The sequence below is a fragment of the Peromyscus eremicus genome, chromosome 7 (assembly GCF_949786415.1).
Source record: "Peromyscus eremicus chromosome 7, PerEre_H2_v1, whole genome shotgun sequence".
NCBI classification, from domain to species: domain Eukaryota; kingdom Metazoa; phylum Chordata; class Mammalia; order Rodentia; family Cricetidae; genus Peromyscus; species Peromyscus eremicus.
Genome location: NC_081422.1, coordinates 99,478,161 through 99,498,629, shown reverse-complemented (window position 1 = coordinate 99,498,629; position 20,469 = coordinate 99,478,161). Strand labels below are relative to the sequence as shown.

The 20,469-nt window shown below is 44.6% G+C and overlaps 2 protein-coding genes across 5 annotated transcripts in view; both read left to right on the top strand.

Moving 5' to 3' along the window:
- Nek11 (NIMA related kinase 11) overlaps positions 1 to 20,469 on the top strand; it is a 266,743-nt gene that overhangs the window by 231,848 nt on the left and 14,426 nt on the right. For 2 of the 4 annotated variants that reach the window (XM_059268513.1, XM_059268512.1), the window contains one exon: positions 9,700 to 10,417. The exons of the other annotated variants lie outside the window; for them this stretch is intronic. In XM_059268513.1, coding sequence (XP_059124496.1) covers positions 9,700 to 9,955 — 256 coding nt within the window. In that variant the 3' untranslated portion in view covers positions 9,956 to 10,417. Of the gene's footprint in view, positions 1 to 9,699; positions 10,418 to 20,469 lie in introns of those variants that run through there. 4 annotated transcript variants of the gene reach the window in all.
- Positions 17,088 to 18,900, top strand: LOC131915349 (U8 snoRNA-decapping enzyme-like). Its single transcript, XM_059268516.1, has 3 exons — positions 17,088 to 17,436; positions 17,529 to 17,798; positions 18,594 to 18,900. The coding sequence occupies exons 1-3, from the start codon at positions 17,296 to 17,298 to the stop codon at positions 18,786 to 18,788; spliced, it is 606 nt and encodes a 201-aa protein (XP_059124499.1). The 5' UTR covers positions 17,088 to 17,295; the 3' UTR covers positions 18,789 to 18,900.

Sequence of the window (20,469 nt, the reverse complement as noted above, 5' to 3'; positions counted from 1 at the left end):
TTAGCAATGCATCTATTGTACCATACTCTACACTTTATCGTATATCTTAAATGTCCTCATGCTAAAGTTGGGTTGACCATGGAAAGACATTGCACACATTGGTCTGCCGAATCGAAGCACAGGCTCCATGAAGTGCCACAATTTAGTAGTGACAAAGGCTAATGTTGACTGAAATGCTTGCTACCTGCAGCACAATTATAGTAATGCCAGTGCACGGAGCAGAACAAGCAAAGCGTCCCAATGTGTCCTCGCTTAAAGAGCTACTGCTCAGGTGTCAGGTTGTTAGATGTGGAATTACTCTCGTTGTTTACCTACATGATGTGTACTCTGGGAAATGTTTATGAAAACATGGGTAGTTAGACATGACCTTGAGATTGGATGCCAGATTGATAAGTAAGCACAAACCGAGCTGTGAGGTTCAGGTGGCCCCACGAGAAGAGAAACCCCGTGAGTCACAGAAGCCAGCTCAGCAGAAAAGTGGCACTCTCTATCCTTGGCTTTAAAGTCTGGTGGGGAATCAGTCACAGGGACGTGGATAAAAGGCACTGAGGCATTGTGAGGGAACGGCTCTAGATTTCTTATAGGCAGTGACTCCTTGTTCCACTGGACACAACACAGAGTCTTGTTAGGATACAGCTCAGACCATGTCAGCCCTCCAGAAGCTTCCCATTGCACCTGGGGTTAAGGCACCACCCCTCACAGAGGCCCCAAGGTCCCTGGCCTGCCTGGCCGTCTCCCATCATCTCTGCTTTTTGAAGGTCCTTATAAATGTTATTTATTATGACATTTTCATGCATTACCTTGTTCACATTCATCTGACAGCTACACCTCCCACCCTGTTCCTCAGCTCTCCGTGGTCCACTTGCCCCAGTAGTACCCATTTCTGCTTCCATGTGTGTACAATTCTACGTATAGATCACACATATATAGAACACATGTAGTGTGTTTCCTGTCTCTCTGCTTATTACCTTCTCTTGTTCTCTTCATTCTTCAATGGACATAGGCCCCTTTTGTTTTTATGACATGAAGGTAGCATATCTATATTCTGTATATGCCTTAGGGTTTCTGTTGCTGTGAAGAGACACCATGACCACCACAACTCTTATAAGGAAAACATTTAATTGGGCTGGTTTAGATTTTCAGAGGGTCATTCCATTATCATCATGGTGGGGAGCATGGCAGCATACAGGCAAACATGGTGCTGGGGAAGTAACTGAGAGTTCTACATCTTGCAGGCAACAGGAAGTTGACTGAGACACTGGGTGGTATCCTGGGCATAGGAAACCTCAAAGCCCACCCCGACAATGACATACTTCCTCTCTCAAGGCCATACCCACTCCAGTGAAGCCACACATCCTAATAGCACCACTCCCTATGGAGGTACATTCAAACTACCACATTCCACTTCTTGATCTCCATATGCTTGTAACAATATAATAATGCAAAATGCATTTAGTCCAACTTCAGAAATCCCCATATTATATCACAGTCTCAACAATGTTTTTAAGTCTGAGGTTAAAGTGTCTTCTGAGATTCATGCAATCTCTTAACAGTAATCTCCTATAAAATCAAAATCAAAAAACAGATCATATATTTCCAACATATGATGACATAGGATATACATTACCATTCCAAAACACAGGGAAGGGAGCATAGTGAGGAAATACTGGATCAAAGCAAGACCAAAAACCAGCTGGGCAAACTCCAAACTGCATCTCCATGTCTGATGTCAAAGCACACTTTAGATCTTTAACTCCTTTCAGCTTTGTTGACTGCAACACACTCCTTTCTCTTGGGCTGGTTCCACTCCCTGTTAGCAGCTTTCCTCAGCAGGTAACCCACAGCTCTGGCATCTCTAACATCTTGGGTTCTCCAAGGTAATCCAGGCTTCAACTTCACAGCTTCATACAATGGCCTCTCCATTCCTCCATTCAGGAGGACACCTCTGGCACTGAGGCAAATTCCATGACCTGTCTCCTCTATCCTTAAGTCTAAAGCTAGAACCATGTGTCCAAAGCAGTTCTGCTGCTTGCTGAGGCTGGAACATGGCTCCCTTGTTCAATTATGCCTCACTAGCTTTCTGTTTTTGATTGTTACCTCTACTGCCTAATCTTGGCTATCCTTGCACTTTCTCTGTAGACCAGGCTGGTCTCAAACTCAGAATTACACCAGTCTCTGCCTTCTGATTGCTGGGATTAAAGATATGTACCACCACACCTGGCTCTAAACTTTTCTTTAATTCCTTTTCACAAGTTGGAAACTTAGCTGGGTGGGATCTTGCCCTGAGGTCACCATTCTCTTGATTCCATTTCTTAATCTGTTTATCTCCTTGAACACAGGATTTAGCTCCATTCCACTTTCTGGTGCTCCTTTTCTCCTCAAATATTTTTCCTTGCTCAGCTTGCTTCTTTTCATTATAAATCCTCATTAGAGTTAACACTAATAACCACATGACAGAGGCATACTAGGCTATTTTTAAATTTCCTTTGCCAATGGAATTAATCCAAAACTCTTTACTTTAGCCTCAAGCGCAGATTCTTTGGACAAGGGAAAAAAACCAGCCACTTTCTTCCCTAAAATATTACAAGACCAGTCTCTAGGCCACATACTAACATTCCTTTCCTCTAAAACCTCTTGATCCCCACAGTTCCTCAAATCACATTCAGCATCACTGTCTTCCATGCTCCTACTAGTATGGCCCATTAAGCAGCACTTAAAGCATTCCACTGCTTTCCTAACTCAAACTCCCAAAATCCATATTACTCCAAAGAAAAACAAAGTTAGGCCTATCACAGAAATACCCGACTCTTGGTACCAACTTCTGTCTTAATTAGGGCTTCTATTGCTATGAAGAGACACCATAAGGAAAACATTTAATTGGGGTAGCTTGCTTACAGTTTCAGAAGTTCAGTCCATTATCACTGTGGTGGGGAGCATGGAAGCATGCAGGCAGACATGGTGCTGGAGAAGTAGTTGAGACAACAGGAAGTTGACTGAGACACTGGGTGGTATCCTGAACATAAGACCTCAAAGCCCACCCTGACAATGACACACTTCCTCTCACAAGGCCATATCCTCTCAAACAAAGCCACCCCTCCTAATTCCTATGAGATTTTGGGGGCCAATTACATTTCAAACTACCAGAGTATACAAATAAAAATGTGCAATATTTATGTTTCTAAAACTGGCTTATTTTGCTTAACATAATGGTCTCCAGTTCCATCTATTTCCCTGCAAATTTCATTATTTTTCAGTTATTTTGTGTATGTGTGTGAATGTTGTGATGTTTGCACTTGTTCATGAGGATGTGTACATGAGTGTGTGCCGAGTGGGTGCACAAGTGTGGAGACCAGAAGTCAGGGCCACGTGTCTTCTTTGATGACTCTCCACCTTCTTTTATTACTATTGTGTAGAATGTCTGTGTGCTCACACACACACACACACACACACACACACACACACACACACATGCAGTGGTACGGTAGTCAGACCTTTGGGGTCAGTTTCCTCTTTCCACCGTAGGTTTAGAGGATCAAACTTGGGTCATTAGGCTTGCATGGCAAGTCCTTTTATCTACTTAGCCATCACACCAGGCTGTAACTGTGCTTTTTGAGACAAGGTCTCTTATTGAACCAGGGGCTCATTGATTTGGCTAGGCTGGCTGGCCAACAAGCTTCTGAGATCTGTCTATCTGTGCCAGCCTCCTGCCCCAACAGTGGGGTTGCAGACATACACCACTCTGCCTTGCTTTTACATGGGTGCTGGGATCTGAACTTGGATCATCATGCTTACTCAGCAGGCACTTTATCAATGGGGCCATCTCCCCAGCCCCAGTTCGTGCTTTACAATTGAATAAAATATCATCATGTATGTGTATAACATTTTCTTCATCCAGTCATGGTTGGAGGGCACCCGAGCTGGCTCCCTTTCCTAGCCGTTGTAGATAGAGGTGCAGAAAATACACCTGCGCAAAGATTCCTGTGGCATGTTAACTTAGAGTCCTTCCAGTAAATACCCAGGAGTGCTAGCTATGGAGCACAGGGTGGCTTTGCCTTGCTCTTCAAAGAAGCTCCATATTGATCCCCACGGTGACTGCAGCTGGCTCGTGCTCCCACCAGCAGTGTGTAAATGTGCCTCTTTGGGCATTTGTTGTCTTTCTTGTTTGTTTTTGATGATGTCATTCTGACTGGAATGAGAGGGAATCTCAGTGTAGTTGTGATCTGCATTTTCCTGACAGCTAAGGATATTTTCCCACATATTTATTGGCCGCTTATGTCTCTTTTTCTTTTTTTCATGATTATCTGTTCTGTTCACTTGCCTATGTATCGACTTGGATGACTTGATTTTTTGGGTTGGGTGGGGTGGGGCTAGTTCTTTAGTGGTTGTAGATATTAGTCCCCTGTCAAATGTTAATAGTAGACAAGATTCTCTACCACTCTTCAGGCTGTCTCTGAACTCTGTAGCTTGTTTCCTTTGCTATGCAGAAGCTTTCTAATTTTGATGCAATTCCATTTGTCAATTATCGTGATTATTTCCTGAGCCACTAGAACCTTCTTCAGAAAGTCTTTTCAGTGCCTTCCCTGTGTCTTCCTTTAGCATTTTAGTGTTTCAGGTCTTATTTTAAGGTCTTTGACCCATTTTTCAATTGACTTTTTTACAGAGTGAAAGATAGGGATATCTTCATTCTTCTGCGGGTGAAGGTCCAGTTTCCCAGACATTTGTCGAAGAGATTGTTTGGTTTTTTTCTATGTAAGTTTTTGACCCCTTTGTCAAAAACTAGGTGGCTGCAGGTGCGTGTTTATTTCTGGGTCCTCTGCTTTGTCCTGCATGTCTGCTTGTGCCACTGCCACACTGTTTGTGTCACGGCGGCTCTGTAGTTAGTTTGAGGACAAATGTCCACAATGTGTCATGGCGGCTCTGTAGTTAGTTTGAGGACAAGTATCTTGCTACCTTCAACATTGTTCTTTCTGCTGAGACTGATTGAGTTATTTGGGTTTCATCTGTGTGTTTCCATATGAACTTTGGGTTTTTTTTTTCCTAATTTAGTTAATAGTGTCATTGGGGTTGCAGTGAGGATTTTGTTACATCTTTAGATCACTTATGGTAATATTAGATCACAATGGTAAAGTTGTCAACTCATGGAGGTAGTTCTGTCTTCTAGCGTCTCCTGTAATTCTTCTTTCCCTGAGGTGTTTGTTTTTATCAAAAGGCCAGTGAAATGCTCAGTGGGTAAAGGCACTTGCCATTAACCTGATGACCTCACTTTGATCCCCAGGACACCCATGGTAAAAGGAGAGAACCAATTCTAGAAAGTTGTCCTCTGACCTTCACTATATGACACTATTGTCCATGTGCACCCCCCAACACACACACACACACACACACACACACACACACACACACATACACACACACACACACACTTGACTTTGTAGCAAAAAAAAGCTTTCACACCAGAGGCCTTGTACCTCCTTGGCTAGGTGTAGTCCTAAATTTTTGTTTGCTGTTTGTTTTTATGATGCTATTGTGAATGAGATTTTCTTTTAATATCTTTCTTATTAAATTTGTTATTGGTATATTGATTTTATATCCTGCTACTTTGCTGTAAGCTGTTACATCTCGGAATTTTCTGGTAAAGAATTTAGATTTTTCCAAATATAGGAGGTGTATAATGTATAATATATATACATATAAATATGTGTAAATGTGAATAAAGATACAAAAGACCAAGAGAGGATAATAATAATGATGAGGAAAGATGGGAGTGGATAAAATGGCACATGGGGCATGAAAAAGAAAGAGAGTGAGGAGGCTGGGGGGGGGCAGGGGCTGGGTAGGAGGAAGGTGAGGGTGGAAAATTGCTAGAACACACTTTGTAAACTAAAGAAGCAACTTAAAAACATAATATAATATAAAAAGAAAAAATAAATAAAGAGCAGAGTTAGGGCTCTTTAAGATAATCTCAAGATAATAAGAGGCTAGTTTCCTGAATTCATCTTCAGGATAATATAAAAGAAGAGGTAGTCACAGAATGAGAGTGGATACAGGCACTCCAAGTGACGGAGTCCAGATCACTGAAGAGGCCAAATCCAGGTCATCCTGCGGCCTTTGTTAGACTGCGGTGCTTTGGACAGCTGGGGAAGGTTGACAATGACAGTAAAGCCACTGGTGTCATTTCCCGATGTGGGGCTGCTCTTCATTGTGAGAGTTTATGTATGAAAACCAAAACATTTATGGAGGAAGTGTCTAGTTAATTACTCATTCTCAAAAGCCTTGAACACCAAAAAGGTGTTTGTTCTTCTGGAACTTTTCTGTAAACATGAAATTGTTTAAAAATAAAACAAAAAGTTCAAATGTGAGAATATTTTACCATCTGTTACCCTTACAGAGCCAAAGGACACATGAGCCTTTTTTTAAATAACCTCTGGGATAGAGATAAATAGGACAGAAAGAATGGTCAATACTGGTGTCATCACAGGACTCAAGAGATGGAGGCAGGAGGATCAGGAGTTCAAGGCCAGCCTCAATTCCATAGAGTCTAAGCCATCCTGAGCTACATAAGATTGTTTCAAAACAAAAATAATAGCCAGCACTAAACAGGGTTAGAAAGTATAACAAAGGCTAAGTGAAGAGATCTTGACTTAGGTCTTTACTCAGGTGGAGAAGGGAGACTGGGTTTGGAGGTCAGACAAGGAGAGAGGAAGTGCTCGCTGGGAGTTTAAGGAAGTTTCCGGTCTGAGTCAGCCAAGCACACAGGCTTTGGAAACTGGGCAGCCTTGCTGCTGGTCTCAGTGTTCAGGTGCCATTATCCAGCCTGTGGAATCAGTGCCTGATAAGCCTGGTAACTGGGTCTCTGGTCCTCCCTTGTCCCCAATGCCTGCCCAACCTTGGACTGTTCAACCTGTAAATGAAGAATTGGGGCAAAAACTGATGTTGAAGAGTTCTTAAAGCAACTTTAAAGACGATTGACTCCCTTTTTTTTTTTGAGAAAGGAAGTGGGACATACAAATGAATGGGAAATTAAGATGGAAGCTCTTTCCATTTGAGAGCTGTGACGAATGGTAACGATAGCCCTCCACCAGCCACACCCCTCTCCGCCTCCTTAAAGAGACAGTCATTCTAAATGAATAGAATAAAGGATGCTGCCCTCTTTTCCCAAATCACAGATAGCAGTGAGAGCACCCTCTTAAATGCAAGTTTCTATTTCATGACTCTTGAGCACCCCAGTGCATCATTGTAGAAATATCAACATGTCCTAAGTCTAAGCATGCATCACCACAGGGCTGCAGTGTGGGGGCCTCTGCCTGCCCACTTCCTCCTGGCCTCACCTGAGTTTATGGCATGGCTGGTTTTTGTCTTTGACCTATAATTTAGAAAATGACTTAAATTGGCTTACATGTATAAATGTTGTTGAGACTTGAGTTGTCCACTAGATGATTCCTCGCTGCAAATGTTTCCTAAGAGTCAGAGAAGAATCTGTGTCCCCTCGTGGCAGTGGGGGCTGGGCTCTGAGTGTGTCTAAGTTCAGTAAGTATGCTTTGCAGATCTCCTGTGCTATTGCTAACATTTTGTTTTAAATTTTTATTTTTATTTTGTATATGAGTATTTTGCTGTGTGTATGTCTGTGCAAGATGTTCATGCAGTGCCTATGGAGGCCAGAAGAGGGCATCAGATTCCCTAGAAATGGAGTTACAGATGGTTATGAGATGCCTTGTGGGTTCTAGGAATCAAATCTAAATCATCTGGAAGAGCAGCCGTGCTCTTAACCACTGAACCATTCCTCCAGCCTCATTACTAAAACTTTGAATTTTCCACTTACTAATGATGGAGCCAGCTATATTTAAATCCCATGTTAAGAAGACATATCCAGTAGTTTATCTCAGTATTGCTTTGTATACTTCTAGTCAGTAGCTGCATACTAATTGAAGATTTTTATTTTTTCTTGAGGTTTGAAGTGTTATCATTATGTAGTAACTCTTTGTCCTAATAATGGGCTTTTAAAGGTCTTATTTATTTGTGTGTGACAGTGTGTACACACACACACACACACACATATGTATATATATGTATATGTATGTATGTATATATATGTGTGTGTGTATATATATACACACACACACACACACAAATGTGCACACATGTATTTGTTTATGGAGGCCAAAAGAGAGCATCAGACATCTTCCTCTATGGTTCCTCACCTATCCCCTTGAGGTAAGATCTCCCCCTAACCCTGGGACTCACATTTCCTTGGCCAGACTGAAAGCCACCAAAGCACAGTGATCTTGCTGTCTCTAACCCCCTGGGGCTGCTGCACCCAGCTTGTTACTTGGGTACTGAAGTCCAAACTCTGGTCCTCATGATGGTTCAGCAACTGCTCTTAACCCCACCCCACCTCCAGCAGTGATTTTTAACTTATAAATCTGGCTTTTATTAATATGGCTACCTCAGATTTAATTTGATTATAATCTTCCTGGCATTTTCCTTTAGTCCTTTTGTATTTTTTTCAAACTTTATGTTTTAGGTATGTCTCTAGCAGTACCTAGCTGGATCTTACTCTGTAGTTGGTAAGCCTAAACTGTCTGCTTTTACCGTGATTAGAGTAATGGATGGAGTTTCAGTCACAAATAAGAAAACCCTACAAGGAATATTAGCTCAACAGGGCATCATGCCAACAGCTGCAATATTGGAGGGGGGAAAAAAGACCCTAAGGTGAAATGTCCAGTGAGGGATGCTTCGTGCTACTGAACTGCGTGCCTATTTGTACAGAGCTCTTCTATCTTTACCCCAGCCCTGTCTGTAGACAGCTGCTTGAGATACTAGACCAACAGAGGATAGCTACTATTCATTCCTAATGATTCCTGATCATCCTGATTCCTTGTCATCCCCAGATGAGTCAAGATGGCAGTGCTAAAGAGTGTGTAACATTCTATGTCTGTGTGACTCTACACCTCATGTGCAGGGATGCCTTACAGTACACAAATCACTCCCAGGACTTTTAAAAAAATGTATATGAATGTTTTGTCTATGTGCATGTAAAGAGTTTCTTATATTATGCCTGAAGAATAGCTCATGTCCTCTTTATTTTTTTACTTTAATTCTATGAAGTTCCATGTTTTTACCACTTATTGGCCTCTTTGTGTCTTTTTATCCCAAAACAATTTGTCTAGAGAAGATGGAAGATATATTTTAAATAGTGTCAAAACTAAGGGTGAGGATGTAGCCACATAGCCATGGAGCTGCCTGTGTACTCGTACACTTTTACCATTACTGTTCAGGCCAAGGAGAAGGCTTCAGTGCAGGGCAGCTGTGCTATGCTGCTTGGATTTTAGACTTCCAGTGTATGGACTATATAATCTCCACTTTCATCCTAACTAGCCTTTCTTGAGTTATTATCATGATGAAACACCAACAGATCCATTACATGTACAAACACATCGATCAAGGCAAGAATATACCTCACGTGTATATATGTGCTTACAGTTTCTGAAAGAGTACTTGGGACACAATCAACCACACTCAAGCATTGCTTGTTGACCACTGTTAAATCCTGAGGATGAGATACTGTATCTTAGCTTCCTCTCTTTTCCCTCCCAAGTGGCAGGGTTGTAGTGTTGTTTGTACAACCACGGATTTTAAAGTGTATTTTCTTGCAGGTGATCTCTCTGTGGGGCTTATAATCTTTCCTACCTTTCTTGGCAGATCAGCCATGCAGAAGCTAGGAACAGAAGTGTTTGAGGAGGTCTACGGTTACCTCAAGAGAGCAAGGCATCAGAATGCCTGTGAAGCAGAGATCCGGGAGCACCTGGAGACAGTGGTTCCTCGGGCCAGCGACTGCTTTGAAGTTGACCAGCTCCTCTACTTTGAGGAGCAGCTGCTGACCACAGAAGGAAAAGTGCTCACTCTCGAGAACCTTCCCTGTGAAGCTGACCCCGAAGAAGCACATACAGTTATGTGAAAATCCATGAGGTTTCCGCCCTGGACTACATCTTGGGATACTAGCACACAACTGGAGCTGCCATTTTTACCTTCGGCTCCTGGTCAGAAGTTAGGATGTCTATGGAAATGTCTGTGTCTATGCACTCAGCTGGCTTTGGGTGCTTGGAGTCACAGGTCAAGGTCATAGATGAAGTCTGGCATCCTGAAAGGCTTTCCTTCATGCCTGCAGCCCTCAGGGTTTCCAATGGGGTAGAAGCACTGTGACGACACAGGTGCTCTGTACTGTGTCCATCCAGGGCATGCTCAGTGCCCAACCACCATGATCTCCAGGAACTATGGCCAACATGCTTGTGATAGACACAGGACACTGGCCTGAGCATTGACCTGCTAATCTCCAGTGATTATTTTTCTTTCTTTCTATGACTAACATGCAAACAGTATGTAAATAATGGGCTTGGATTGAAAAATCCCAAAAGTGATTCTGTGATTTATCACTCATGGAGCAATAAAGGCTTTTATTCATAATAAATACAGATTTCATCATTATAAGATAAATAGCCTATTTTATCTTTTCTTTTTATTTACTTATATATTTTTATGTATGAGTGCTCTGTCTGCATGTACAATTGCATGCCAGAAGAGGGCATCAGATTCCAATATAGAGGGTTGTGAGCCACCATGTGGTTGCTGGGAACTGAACTCAGGACCTATGGAAGAGCAGCCAGTGCTCTTAACCGCTGAGCCATCTCTCCAGCCCCTTATCTTTTCCTTATAACAATATATTGTTAAATGTAACACATTTTGAAAAGGTAATATTTGCTTTGTTTTGCTTGCTGTTTGTTACTACTAAAAACATCTAAAAATTTACACATGGATGAGATATTAGTTGGTGTTTTAAAGATTTATTTATTTTTATTATATATATTTGAGTGTTTTGTCTGGATGTATGTATGTGTACCATATGTGTCTTAGTTAAGGTTACCATTGCTGTGATGAAACACCATGACCAAGAACAAGTTGGGGAGGAAAGGGTTCATTTGACTTACACTTCCACATTTCAGTTCATCATTGACGGAAGTCAGGACAGGAACTCAAACAGGGCAGGGACTTGGAGGCAGGAGCTGATGCAGAGGCCACGAAGGAGTGCTGCTTACTGACTTGCTCATCTTAGCCTGCTTTCTTATAGAACCCAGGACCACCAGCCCAGGGATGGCACCACTCACAATGGACTGCCCCCTCCACATCAATCACTAATTAAGAAAATACTCTACAGGTTTGCCTACCACCTGGCCTTGTGGAGTCATTTTTATCAATTGAGTCTTCCTCTTCTGATGACTCTAGCTTGTGTCAAGTTGACATAAAAACTAGCCAGTATAATATACAAGCCTGGGGCCTAGAGAGGTCAGAAGAGGTTGTTGGATCCTAGAACTAGAGTTATAGATGGTTGTGAGCCTTCATGTGGGTGCTGAGAACCAAACCTCTGAAAGCCACTGAGCTTTCTCTCCAGCCCCAACATTTGTGACTGTGTGTGTGTGTGTGTGTGTGTGATCAATATTATACTTAAGTCACATAAGCTGTCTCCTCAGACACCAATTATTTCTTTTTAATAATATTTATTCTTTGAAAATTTCATGCATTTATACAATGTATGTTTATGTCAACTTGACACAAAGTAGAGTCATCTGGGAAGAAGGATTCTTAGTCAAGAACTGCCTCCACAGGACTGGCCTGTAGACAAGTCTATGGTGCATTTTCTTGATTGGTGATTATTATGGGAAGGTCCAACCCACTGTGGGCAATGCCACCCCTGGGCAGGTGGTTCTGGATGTATACTAAAACAAACTGAGCAATCCAGGCAGAGCAAGCCAGCAAGCAGCACTCCCCCATGGTCTCTTCATCAGCTCCCGCCACCAAGTGCCTGCCCTGTTTGACTTCCTCCCCTGACTTCCCTCAGTGACAGACTGTGCTGTGGAACTGTAAGCTGAAATAAACCCATTCCTCCCCGAGTTGATTTTGGTTTTACCCTAACTAAAACAACATCCATCCTACACTACCTTCCATCAACTCCCCCTTGTGCACCCACCCCATCCTATCCCAACTTCATGTCCTCTTTTTTTTTTGCTGTTGTTTATAAGTTTTACTCAGAAGAAAGGAAAGGACAGTTTGTGTGGTAACAAGGAGGAGTCCTCATGTCAGGATGTCCTCTGGATAGCCCAGGCCCTTTGATGATCAGTCAGATGGCAAACTGGTCAGAGGAGGAGGGACTGTAAAGAAGCCAAGTTAATGAATGTGTGTAGTCGCCTTGATGACGGCCATTATGTTATTAGAACAGGATAACGCTTGTGCAAATTGCTAGGTCTGAAGAGGAATTCATAATATGTCCAGAGACCAATGTCTTGCATTTTAGAACATGTTTCTAAGAAGACAGGTGCAGAGGGATAATATCCTACTCTCCAGAGATTGGTGTTGTGTGCCACATCAGCCTCAGAAGAAAGGAGAGCCACAGGAATGGGCTTTGGGAGCATTGCCTCTTAAGATCACTGGAGTTTTCCTTCCCATTAACTCACTGGTGTGGGAGTGAGGAGTAAGATTTGACCTGACTTGAAAAAGAGTGTCTGTCATTACCTCTTTCTCCTTCAGCAATACAGTCCTAATGTGGGGTTACTTCAGTGTGGATGTTAATAACTAATCAATGGAAGATGACAGATAACAAACAGTCACAGAGATGGGAGATGGAGGGACTTTGTGCTTTGCTGTTCTCTCTCTCTCTCTCTCTCTCTCTCTCTCTCTCTCTCTCTCTCTCTCTCTCTCTCTTTCACACACACACACACACACACACACACACACACACACACACACACACACACATTCTGCCTTCTAGGTATACAGAGGAAATGCCACCAGCTCTTTTGGGTGATGCAGAGATAAAGCTCACAGGGAGAGGGATGGAAGTTCATTATTTAATGGCTTCGAGGCTGGGGCTGGAACAAATGTCCTGGGTCTTATAAGAGTTCAGCCATCGCCCTGGGCTCAGCATAAAAGAGGCTAACACATTAAACTATAGCTTATGGGTGAAGACATTGCAATCTTCCTTAAGATGAGACATTAGCTAGGCTGTGAAGAGAAAGGAGGACCAGGCTACTGGGAGAGGAAAAAGAAATGAAGCAAAGAGCAGAAACAGGTGTCTGTGTGCCTGTGTGCATGCCTGTGCACGTGTGTGTCTGTGTGTGCATGTGCACATGCATGTGTGTGTGTGTGTTGTTGGGTTAGATACACAGTAAAGAAGCAGTGTTTGAAAACAGTTCTGCCTGCCGTAATCTGTATGAGGGAGAAGTTGAACACCAGGTGGTGTGACTCCTAGACCTTCTCCTGCCATTATTGTGATTTACAGCAGTTCATTTCCTCCAAATCCATTTCTGGCCTACCTCTGACTACCACTGAGAAAAATGCAGCTACTAGACGGAATCATGGGAAATTGCCATCATGGTGTGTAGCAGTGCTTCAGATGGCTGGAAATGCTCTTGGTGTTGAAGGAAGCATCATTGACTTTATGATTAGCCTACTTGAAACTTCTGTCATTGGACCTTCATCCACGAGCATCCCTTCACGTCTAAGGTTCTACTGTTACCACTGCAAACACATCCCCAAAGACAATCACTTTCAGACACTTTGAGTGTCCCTTGATGCCTGCTCTGCAGATATGCATGAGTGGCTGGCTCCTAGGACTGGCTTTGCCTTCCAGACCATCTCCACCCATTTCACCCAGCTAAGCTGCTATGATAGCCTCAAAATCATCATCACAGGGGTCTTCAGTTGAAGAGGGATCCTAATTAGTCTAAACAATAAAAACCTGAGTCAGATATCGAGGGTGAAAGCTGAAAGGTCTGATAAGCAGAGCAGCCACTGGTAACTTCTTACCTCTCCAGATCCTTAGACCCAGTTGGGGTGGGGGGTGCTTTCCTGTCTCTGCAAATCCTCGGACTGAATGGGTGCCAGAGACCCTGTCTCCACCAGCCTTATATTCCTATCTCCACCTCCCTAGTACTGGGATTAAAGGCGTGAGCCTCCCATGTGCTGGGATCAAAGGCAGGATCCTCCCAATCCAAGTGCTGGGATTAAAGGTGTGAGCCACCACAAACTGGCCTCTATGGTTAACTAGTGGCTAGCTCTTCCCTCTGATCTCCAGGCAAGCTTTATTTGTCAGAACACAAAATATCATACAACACTCAGTTCTTTCCTAATTTCAGAAAACAGTTCCTAAGTATGGCTCAACAAATACTTAGTATATTAATAAATATTTACTAGGAATACAGTGGTCATTAGAATTTATGTAGGACTGCAACAAAACCTGTTGAAATTTAATCCTTGTTGTGAGACAGTAAACAGTGAGACTAAGTGGGACCTTTAAGAGATGATTGGGTCAAAAATGTCTGCCTGTCTGGATGATGTAGTCATTGGATCATCTGTCAGTTACAAACCAGGGCTCCTCTGGTCATGGGATGACTGTGCCACCTGGGAATTCTTCAGAGGCTCCATCAGCAAGAAGGTTATCACTAGATGCGGCCCCTTAACCTTTGACCCTGCAGTCTCTAGAACTGTAATGTGAGCAATTTTTTGTTCTGTCTAAATGAACTGGTTTGTGGGTACTAATGCAGTCTGTTATAACAACAGGAGACAGACTAAGACATGCTGAATGGACAACTTGACTCCAAGTTAGTCTGGGAGTCAGTCCTTCAGCAGCTAGAAACATTTTCATTGATCATAAATGTGATTTTTTTATTGCTCTGATAGATGGAGTTGTCTGGGTTACTTCACCCCTCCCTACACTCCCTGACCGTGACTCAGTTTCACCTTGGATCCTGGTTTGGCTGAGCCCCTGATATGTTCTGTCACCCTGCTGTCACCTCCAGCCTGTCCACCTATGGCATGACACATGAGCATGGGAATTGGAGCAGAGTCCTCCTGGGGCAGCCAGGACTGCGCAATAAAGCCTGGCCATTCATACAATCCACAAACTCCAATGTTTATTACTGTCTGCTACTCGGAGTTTGTGCTTGATCATCACATGTCACCATGGGAATAAACTAACCTTCTGTCCTTTCCCTGACACTCAAATCCCCAGACTTTATTTGGGGCAGGAGCACTGATTTTTACAAATGGGGGGGGGGGGCACATCTCAAATAGACTGTGGCTTTTTACAAAAAAAAAAAAAAATAGCGATACTCCTTTTCAAAATAGCCCAGGCAAAGCATGAGTGCTGTCTTTGTGGCTTTCACAGTGTCTCGGGAGAGGAAATGGAACACACTGGAGCCATGTCTTCCATAGATGGGGTCCACTTCTTTGTATTCCAGCTGAATACACCTTGAGTTTACATTTTATACTAGGTGCTAAGTTTAGGCACACATTGATGTGTGTGTCGGGGGGAGACTCTCACTCTGTAGTCCACATTGCCCTGGAATTCTCCACGTCCAGGTTAACCTCAAACTCTCAGCAGTCCCCCTGCCTCACGCTCCCAAGTCCTGGATGGTGGGTTTGAAGCACCATTTTTGGCTTCGCGCCTTTTAAAATTAAAAACAAGGGTCCTTAGCAGTGACGATTGCTGAAGACAGCACTGGAGTTGGATGATTTACCTTCCGATAGAACAACTACAGAGAAGCTAAACTGCGCAAAGGCACATGGGCAAACGACAGAACTAGAGGAAGTGCGTGTCTAAGGTCAGAGAATGCGACGATGGTGAAGCTAAATTGTACCCATTTATAAGAAATACAAATGAATATATTTGCAAGGCAGAGGGAGAGACCAGAATGGTCCATGTTGTGGTGGATCAGTGTTGGAAACAAGAGTGTGAAGTCTTGTTCAGCTTAATATACATGCGGATGTTTACACTTGGAGATATTTACATATACAGAGGGAGGTGAGAGGGATGCAGTCATTGAACACACATAATTCCTTCCTCCAGCTGACGGGGGTCCTAGAGCTTACGACACAGTCACATTCTACCTAGACAATCTTGGTGTCCTGCACAATTCTCCAGTAAGAACCGCCAAGCCCTGGGGTAGGAAATATGCCTGATGAAGTCAGGAAGAGCATGAAGCAAGTTGTTAAGCCCAGGAGTGGGGGAGGCGGGAAGGCAGCAGCAGGGGCCCAGGAATTTGGTTAATGGGGGGACATAGGAAGCCTGGGGAGGAGCTGATACAATACCAAACTACAGCAACATTGAAGCTGCTGTCACAGAAGCAGCTTTCCCACTATTATCTAGAGAAGTTAGGTCCCCTTTGTGGAATGACCTGTAACAGCCAGATCTACCTCCACCATCACTGGATGCTTGTAGACACAAATCCAAACGGGTCACGGAGAAGGCAGCTTGAGATACAGCCTCTGAGAAAGTGTGCCACCAACCCAGACAGTTACACTAAATTGCTCTTTTACATCTGTAGAAACCTGAGAGGGTGCAAAGAGGTGGAAACCATGTGTGTGTCTCTGCCCGCCCCCGTGTGTGTGTGTGTGTGTGTGTGTGTGTGTGTGTGTGAGAGAGAGAGAGAGAGAGAGAGAGAAAGAGAGAGAGAGAGAGAGAGAGAGAAGAAGAAGAAAGGAGACAGAGAGAGAAACCCTAGCAAACCTGCTGTTTCACATGGGCATGTTAACAACGTGGGAGAATATAAACACCTTCAGAGCACGGTAGCTAGCCGGGGAGCTCTACTCTACCTGTGGCTGTAGGCCCCCAAGTCTTGAAGTTATTTTCTTAGCCATCACCACTGCTGCAACCAAATGCCTTAGACTGGAAGAGCCAACAACCAGGATTTCTTTCTCATAGTTCTGAGGACTGGCAAGTCCAAGATCAAGAGGCAGGCAGGTCCCGGTCTTTTGAACCCTCGTGTTGTTGACACCTCACACATCAGAAGAGGCCAGGGAACTCTCTGGGTCTCTTTTATAAGGTCACAAATCCTACTCATGCTTCCCACACCAACTCCAACCCACATTCTCTGGTTCTATCAAAACCAGACCTGAGGTGGCTTTTTCAACTGCCTGTTCCTTCAGCTCTCAACACTCCTTGGTAACCTGATCTTGCCCATCATAGAAAAGCTGAGACTCGCGGTGGCATTGCAGGCCTCCTAACTATGACTTAGGACACCAGCCACACCTTTAGCCACACCCTGATCCAGGGTCCAACCCCAAGGAAGCTTTCAGCTTTCCCGAGGGCCTTGTCCACTGCCTGGCCTAAAAGCCCCAGCCTGATTGGCTGTCCCCAAGCAAAGCCTGCACTCCTGTCTCTCATTCCGCTCATGGACCCTGCAGTCATTGGTGGTCTGGGATGAGACCCTCCTGCTGAACCACGTGAGTGGACGAAAGCAAAGATCCATGGCCACATCCAATAAGGTGGAACTGGCGGAAGCCCTGGCCCTGGGCGCCCCCTGGCGACATCTTTGTTACGTGATGCTGTACGCACCCAATCCAAAGGGGCTCTTTGGGGGCCGCATCCCACTCCGCTATGCTGTGCTGGTGAGGAATGGTCACTTCTGTCCTAGCTCTTGTGCCCTTCCTAGGAGCCACCTTTCCATCTCCCAGCTAATTCCCACTCCCTCCTCTCCCAGATGTACATGCGCTTTGATGGGCGACTGGGCTTCCCTGGTGGTTTTGTGGATGATCACAGCCCCAGCCTAGAGGACGGGCTGGCTAAGGAACTGCTGAAGAGGCTGGGTGAGGGTGTGTCCAGTTTCCGCGTGGAACACACTGACTACCGAAGCTCCCTCAGAGATGCCAAATCAAACGTGGTGGCCCACTTCTACGTCAAGTGTCTGACCCTAGAGCAGCTCCAGGATGTGGAAGCCAAGGCACCTCTAGCAAAGGACTATGGGCTGGAGGTGGGGCCAGCCTGGAACCTCTTACCCCACCTCTCTTTTCTGTGGTCCCTTTCCAAGGAAAGGCCCCTTGGGAAGTCTTGTTCTTCAGATCTTGTGTCCTTTCCAGTGTCCAGAACTAGTCCAAACTCTGAACATCTCCAGGCTGGATAACATTGCTAGTGTGTTCGCCTATGAAAGTTTTACACACACACACACACACACACACACACACACACACACACACACGACTGGCCTCTGCAGAGATTTTTCTAGAACATACTCACCCAAGTATGATAACTTGGTCAGGCATGACTCTACAATAGTAGTTTGACTTTGGGCCCAGGGGGGTAGGGGAATGGGTGTATACATGGAAGTGATTCCCCAATTCTGGCAAGTATCAAACTCACGGGGAGGAGAGGTGTAGAGAACGTGACTACTGAATTCACACTGGCAGTTCCCTAGTGAGAAAGCGATTTCTAGACTTCCCTCCCACAACCCAACCTTTCTTAGGAAGGCCTGTGAATTGGCGGTTGTCTGGAGTTCCCCAGCGAGGCCTACACAGCTGGAATGGAACTGCTGATGTGCAGGGCTGTGCCTGCATCTGCCACGCCTGGACTCAGGCCACAGGAAAGTGCTGTAGGAAGGATTAGCCTGTAGGTGGACACCGAATGTCTTGAGGGCCGTTGCCCGTACAGGGTTAGGCCCCCGGGGCCTCTCTGAAGTGTGGAGTCTTGGGACTTGTTCTACAGTGGGATCTGCTCTAGAAAGCTTGCTGCAGTGAGAACTGTGTCTTGTCCTGTTCCCTCCCCTTCACAGGTCTTGGGCCTGGTGCGCGTACCCCTGTATACCTTGCATGACGGTGTGGGAGGCTTGCCTGCCTTCCTAGGGAATTCCTTCATTGGTGCTTCCAGGAATCAGCTACTGGAAACCCTCCAGGACATGGGGATTCTGACCCCTGAGACTGTCTCAATCCTCAAGGAACGAATTTTGCTCCACGGAAGCAGATCTTAGGGCTGACTGGATTCTGAGATGGGGACGTTGGGTAGCAGGAGGGCTGGGGAAAGCATTTTCCAGGCCTGAGAGATGACTGCTAATACCAGAATAAAAGGCAGACATGAAGGCAGACATGCTATGCAGTGTGTTTTGAACAGAGGACCTTGCCCTATAGCACTAGAGACAAAAACCCACAGCCATTTGCAGGGGCCTGGCCATTTTGAGTCCTTCCTTATACATGTGCACACAGACCCAGGGAGCCCTAGACATGTGCAATCTGTGACGACACATGGCCTGGCACACTCCCCATCATGTCCCCTTTAACCAGGAACTGTAATCCCCTCCCCTCCTTGCTAAGCAGGGGAGAGTCCTTCCCTTTTCCTGTAAGGCTGTCTTCTAGTATCCAGCTCCATGTTTGCTGGAGGAGCAGAGGCAGGGGATTTCTCCTAGAAAATGGCTTCACCTGAGACTCAATCAAACCCACAGGTTCCATAAAGTTCAGGGAGGCCTTAACCAGCTCCAGACCCTCCCTTTCTTCCCCCTCAACTGAACATAAAGCGTCAGAAGGTGAAGATGGCTTCTTGGCCTGACCTTGGTTGGACCTAAGAGCTCTGAGTGTTTTGTCCTCTCTGGAGAATTCAGAAGGGAATTGACCCAGCCTGTCTTGCCTGCCCTGCCAAAAAGAGTCTTCTAGGAAAAGAAGCTGTGAACGAGGCTTCTGGGCGCTTCAGCTTTCTCTGCTGATGCTTGCGACCTGGTCTAGTAAAAACTCAGACACTCAGCCTTGCTGCTAAAGACTCCACAGTGTGGTCAGCAAACTTTTACTTAAGGGCCAGACGATGACTTCTGAGGCTCTGGGGATCACACATTTCCCCAAATATATTTGTAGCTGACAGGGTGTTTTAAAAGACAATATATATTTTCGTGTACAGCATGGTTAAAGTTTGTGTGGCTGAAGTGTGTCAATGAACACATTTCTTTAATTCTTGGTATAGTCTTGTGTGTATTGTATCTGATTGGCAACCAAGTTTCCCCTAGAAATTCCCACCATAATGGTACTGAGGGATGGTACATTTTGTCCTAAAGAGGGATTCGTGCGGTTCTCCTGGGCCATGAAGAGTTATCACAGTGTGAGCTGGTATAAAGTGAAGACACTTCTAGAAGTGTATGTCTCTTCCTGGCGTGATTGCTTGCCCCATTGTTTCCTGGCATGTGCTGATGCAGCAGGAGCTGCTAACCTGGGGCTGAGCAGAAATGGGGTGCCATTCCTTCTGGACTTCGCAATCTTTAGAGCCATGGGCCCAAACAGACTTCTTTAGGTTACCCTGTATCCTGTGTCAAGAACAGGAAGTGGACTGAGACGGTCCTGCTTCGTCTTGCATGTCACACATTGTGTTTCATAGCCCTAGAATTCGAAAGCGTTTTAGTCATGTTAATCTCTGTTAAAATGCTACTTTAATCATGTACTATTTTCCAGACATTTTAGAATTGTGGGGGGTAGGGGGGTTCTTGTTTGTTGATGCTGAGCTTCCTTAAAACAATACTTTCCTCTGTTCAGCAATTCATTTATCTTCACATCTTTAGACTTGGTTAGGATGTTTTGTCTTTTTGTTTGGATGGGATGGTGTTTTTCTGGTTCTTGGTCTTTATGGTGATTCAAAGCTGCCAGAGAATATTTGAGGAGACCATGGTGGAAACT

Bases quoted from the DNA above. Each gene is read 5' to 3' on its own strand.
- LOC131915349 (XM_059268516.1), top strand. From the start codon at position 17,296: ATGGCCACATCCAATAAGGTGGAACTGGCGGAAGCCCTGGCCCTGGGC. The intron at 17,437-17,528 runs GTGAGGAATGGT...CTCCTCTCCCAG, and splicing joins CACTCCGCTATGCTGTGCTG to ATGTACATGCGCTTTGATGG. The intron at 17,799-18,593 runs GTGGGGCCAGCC...TCCCCTTCACAG, and splicing joins CAAAGGACTATGGGCTGGAG to GTCTTGGGCCTGGTGCGCGT.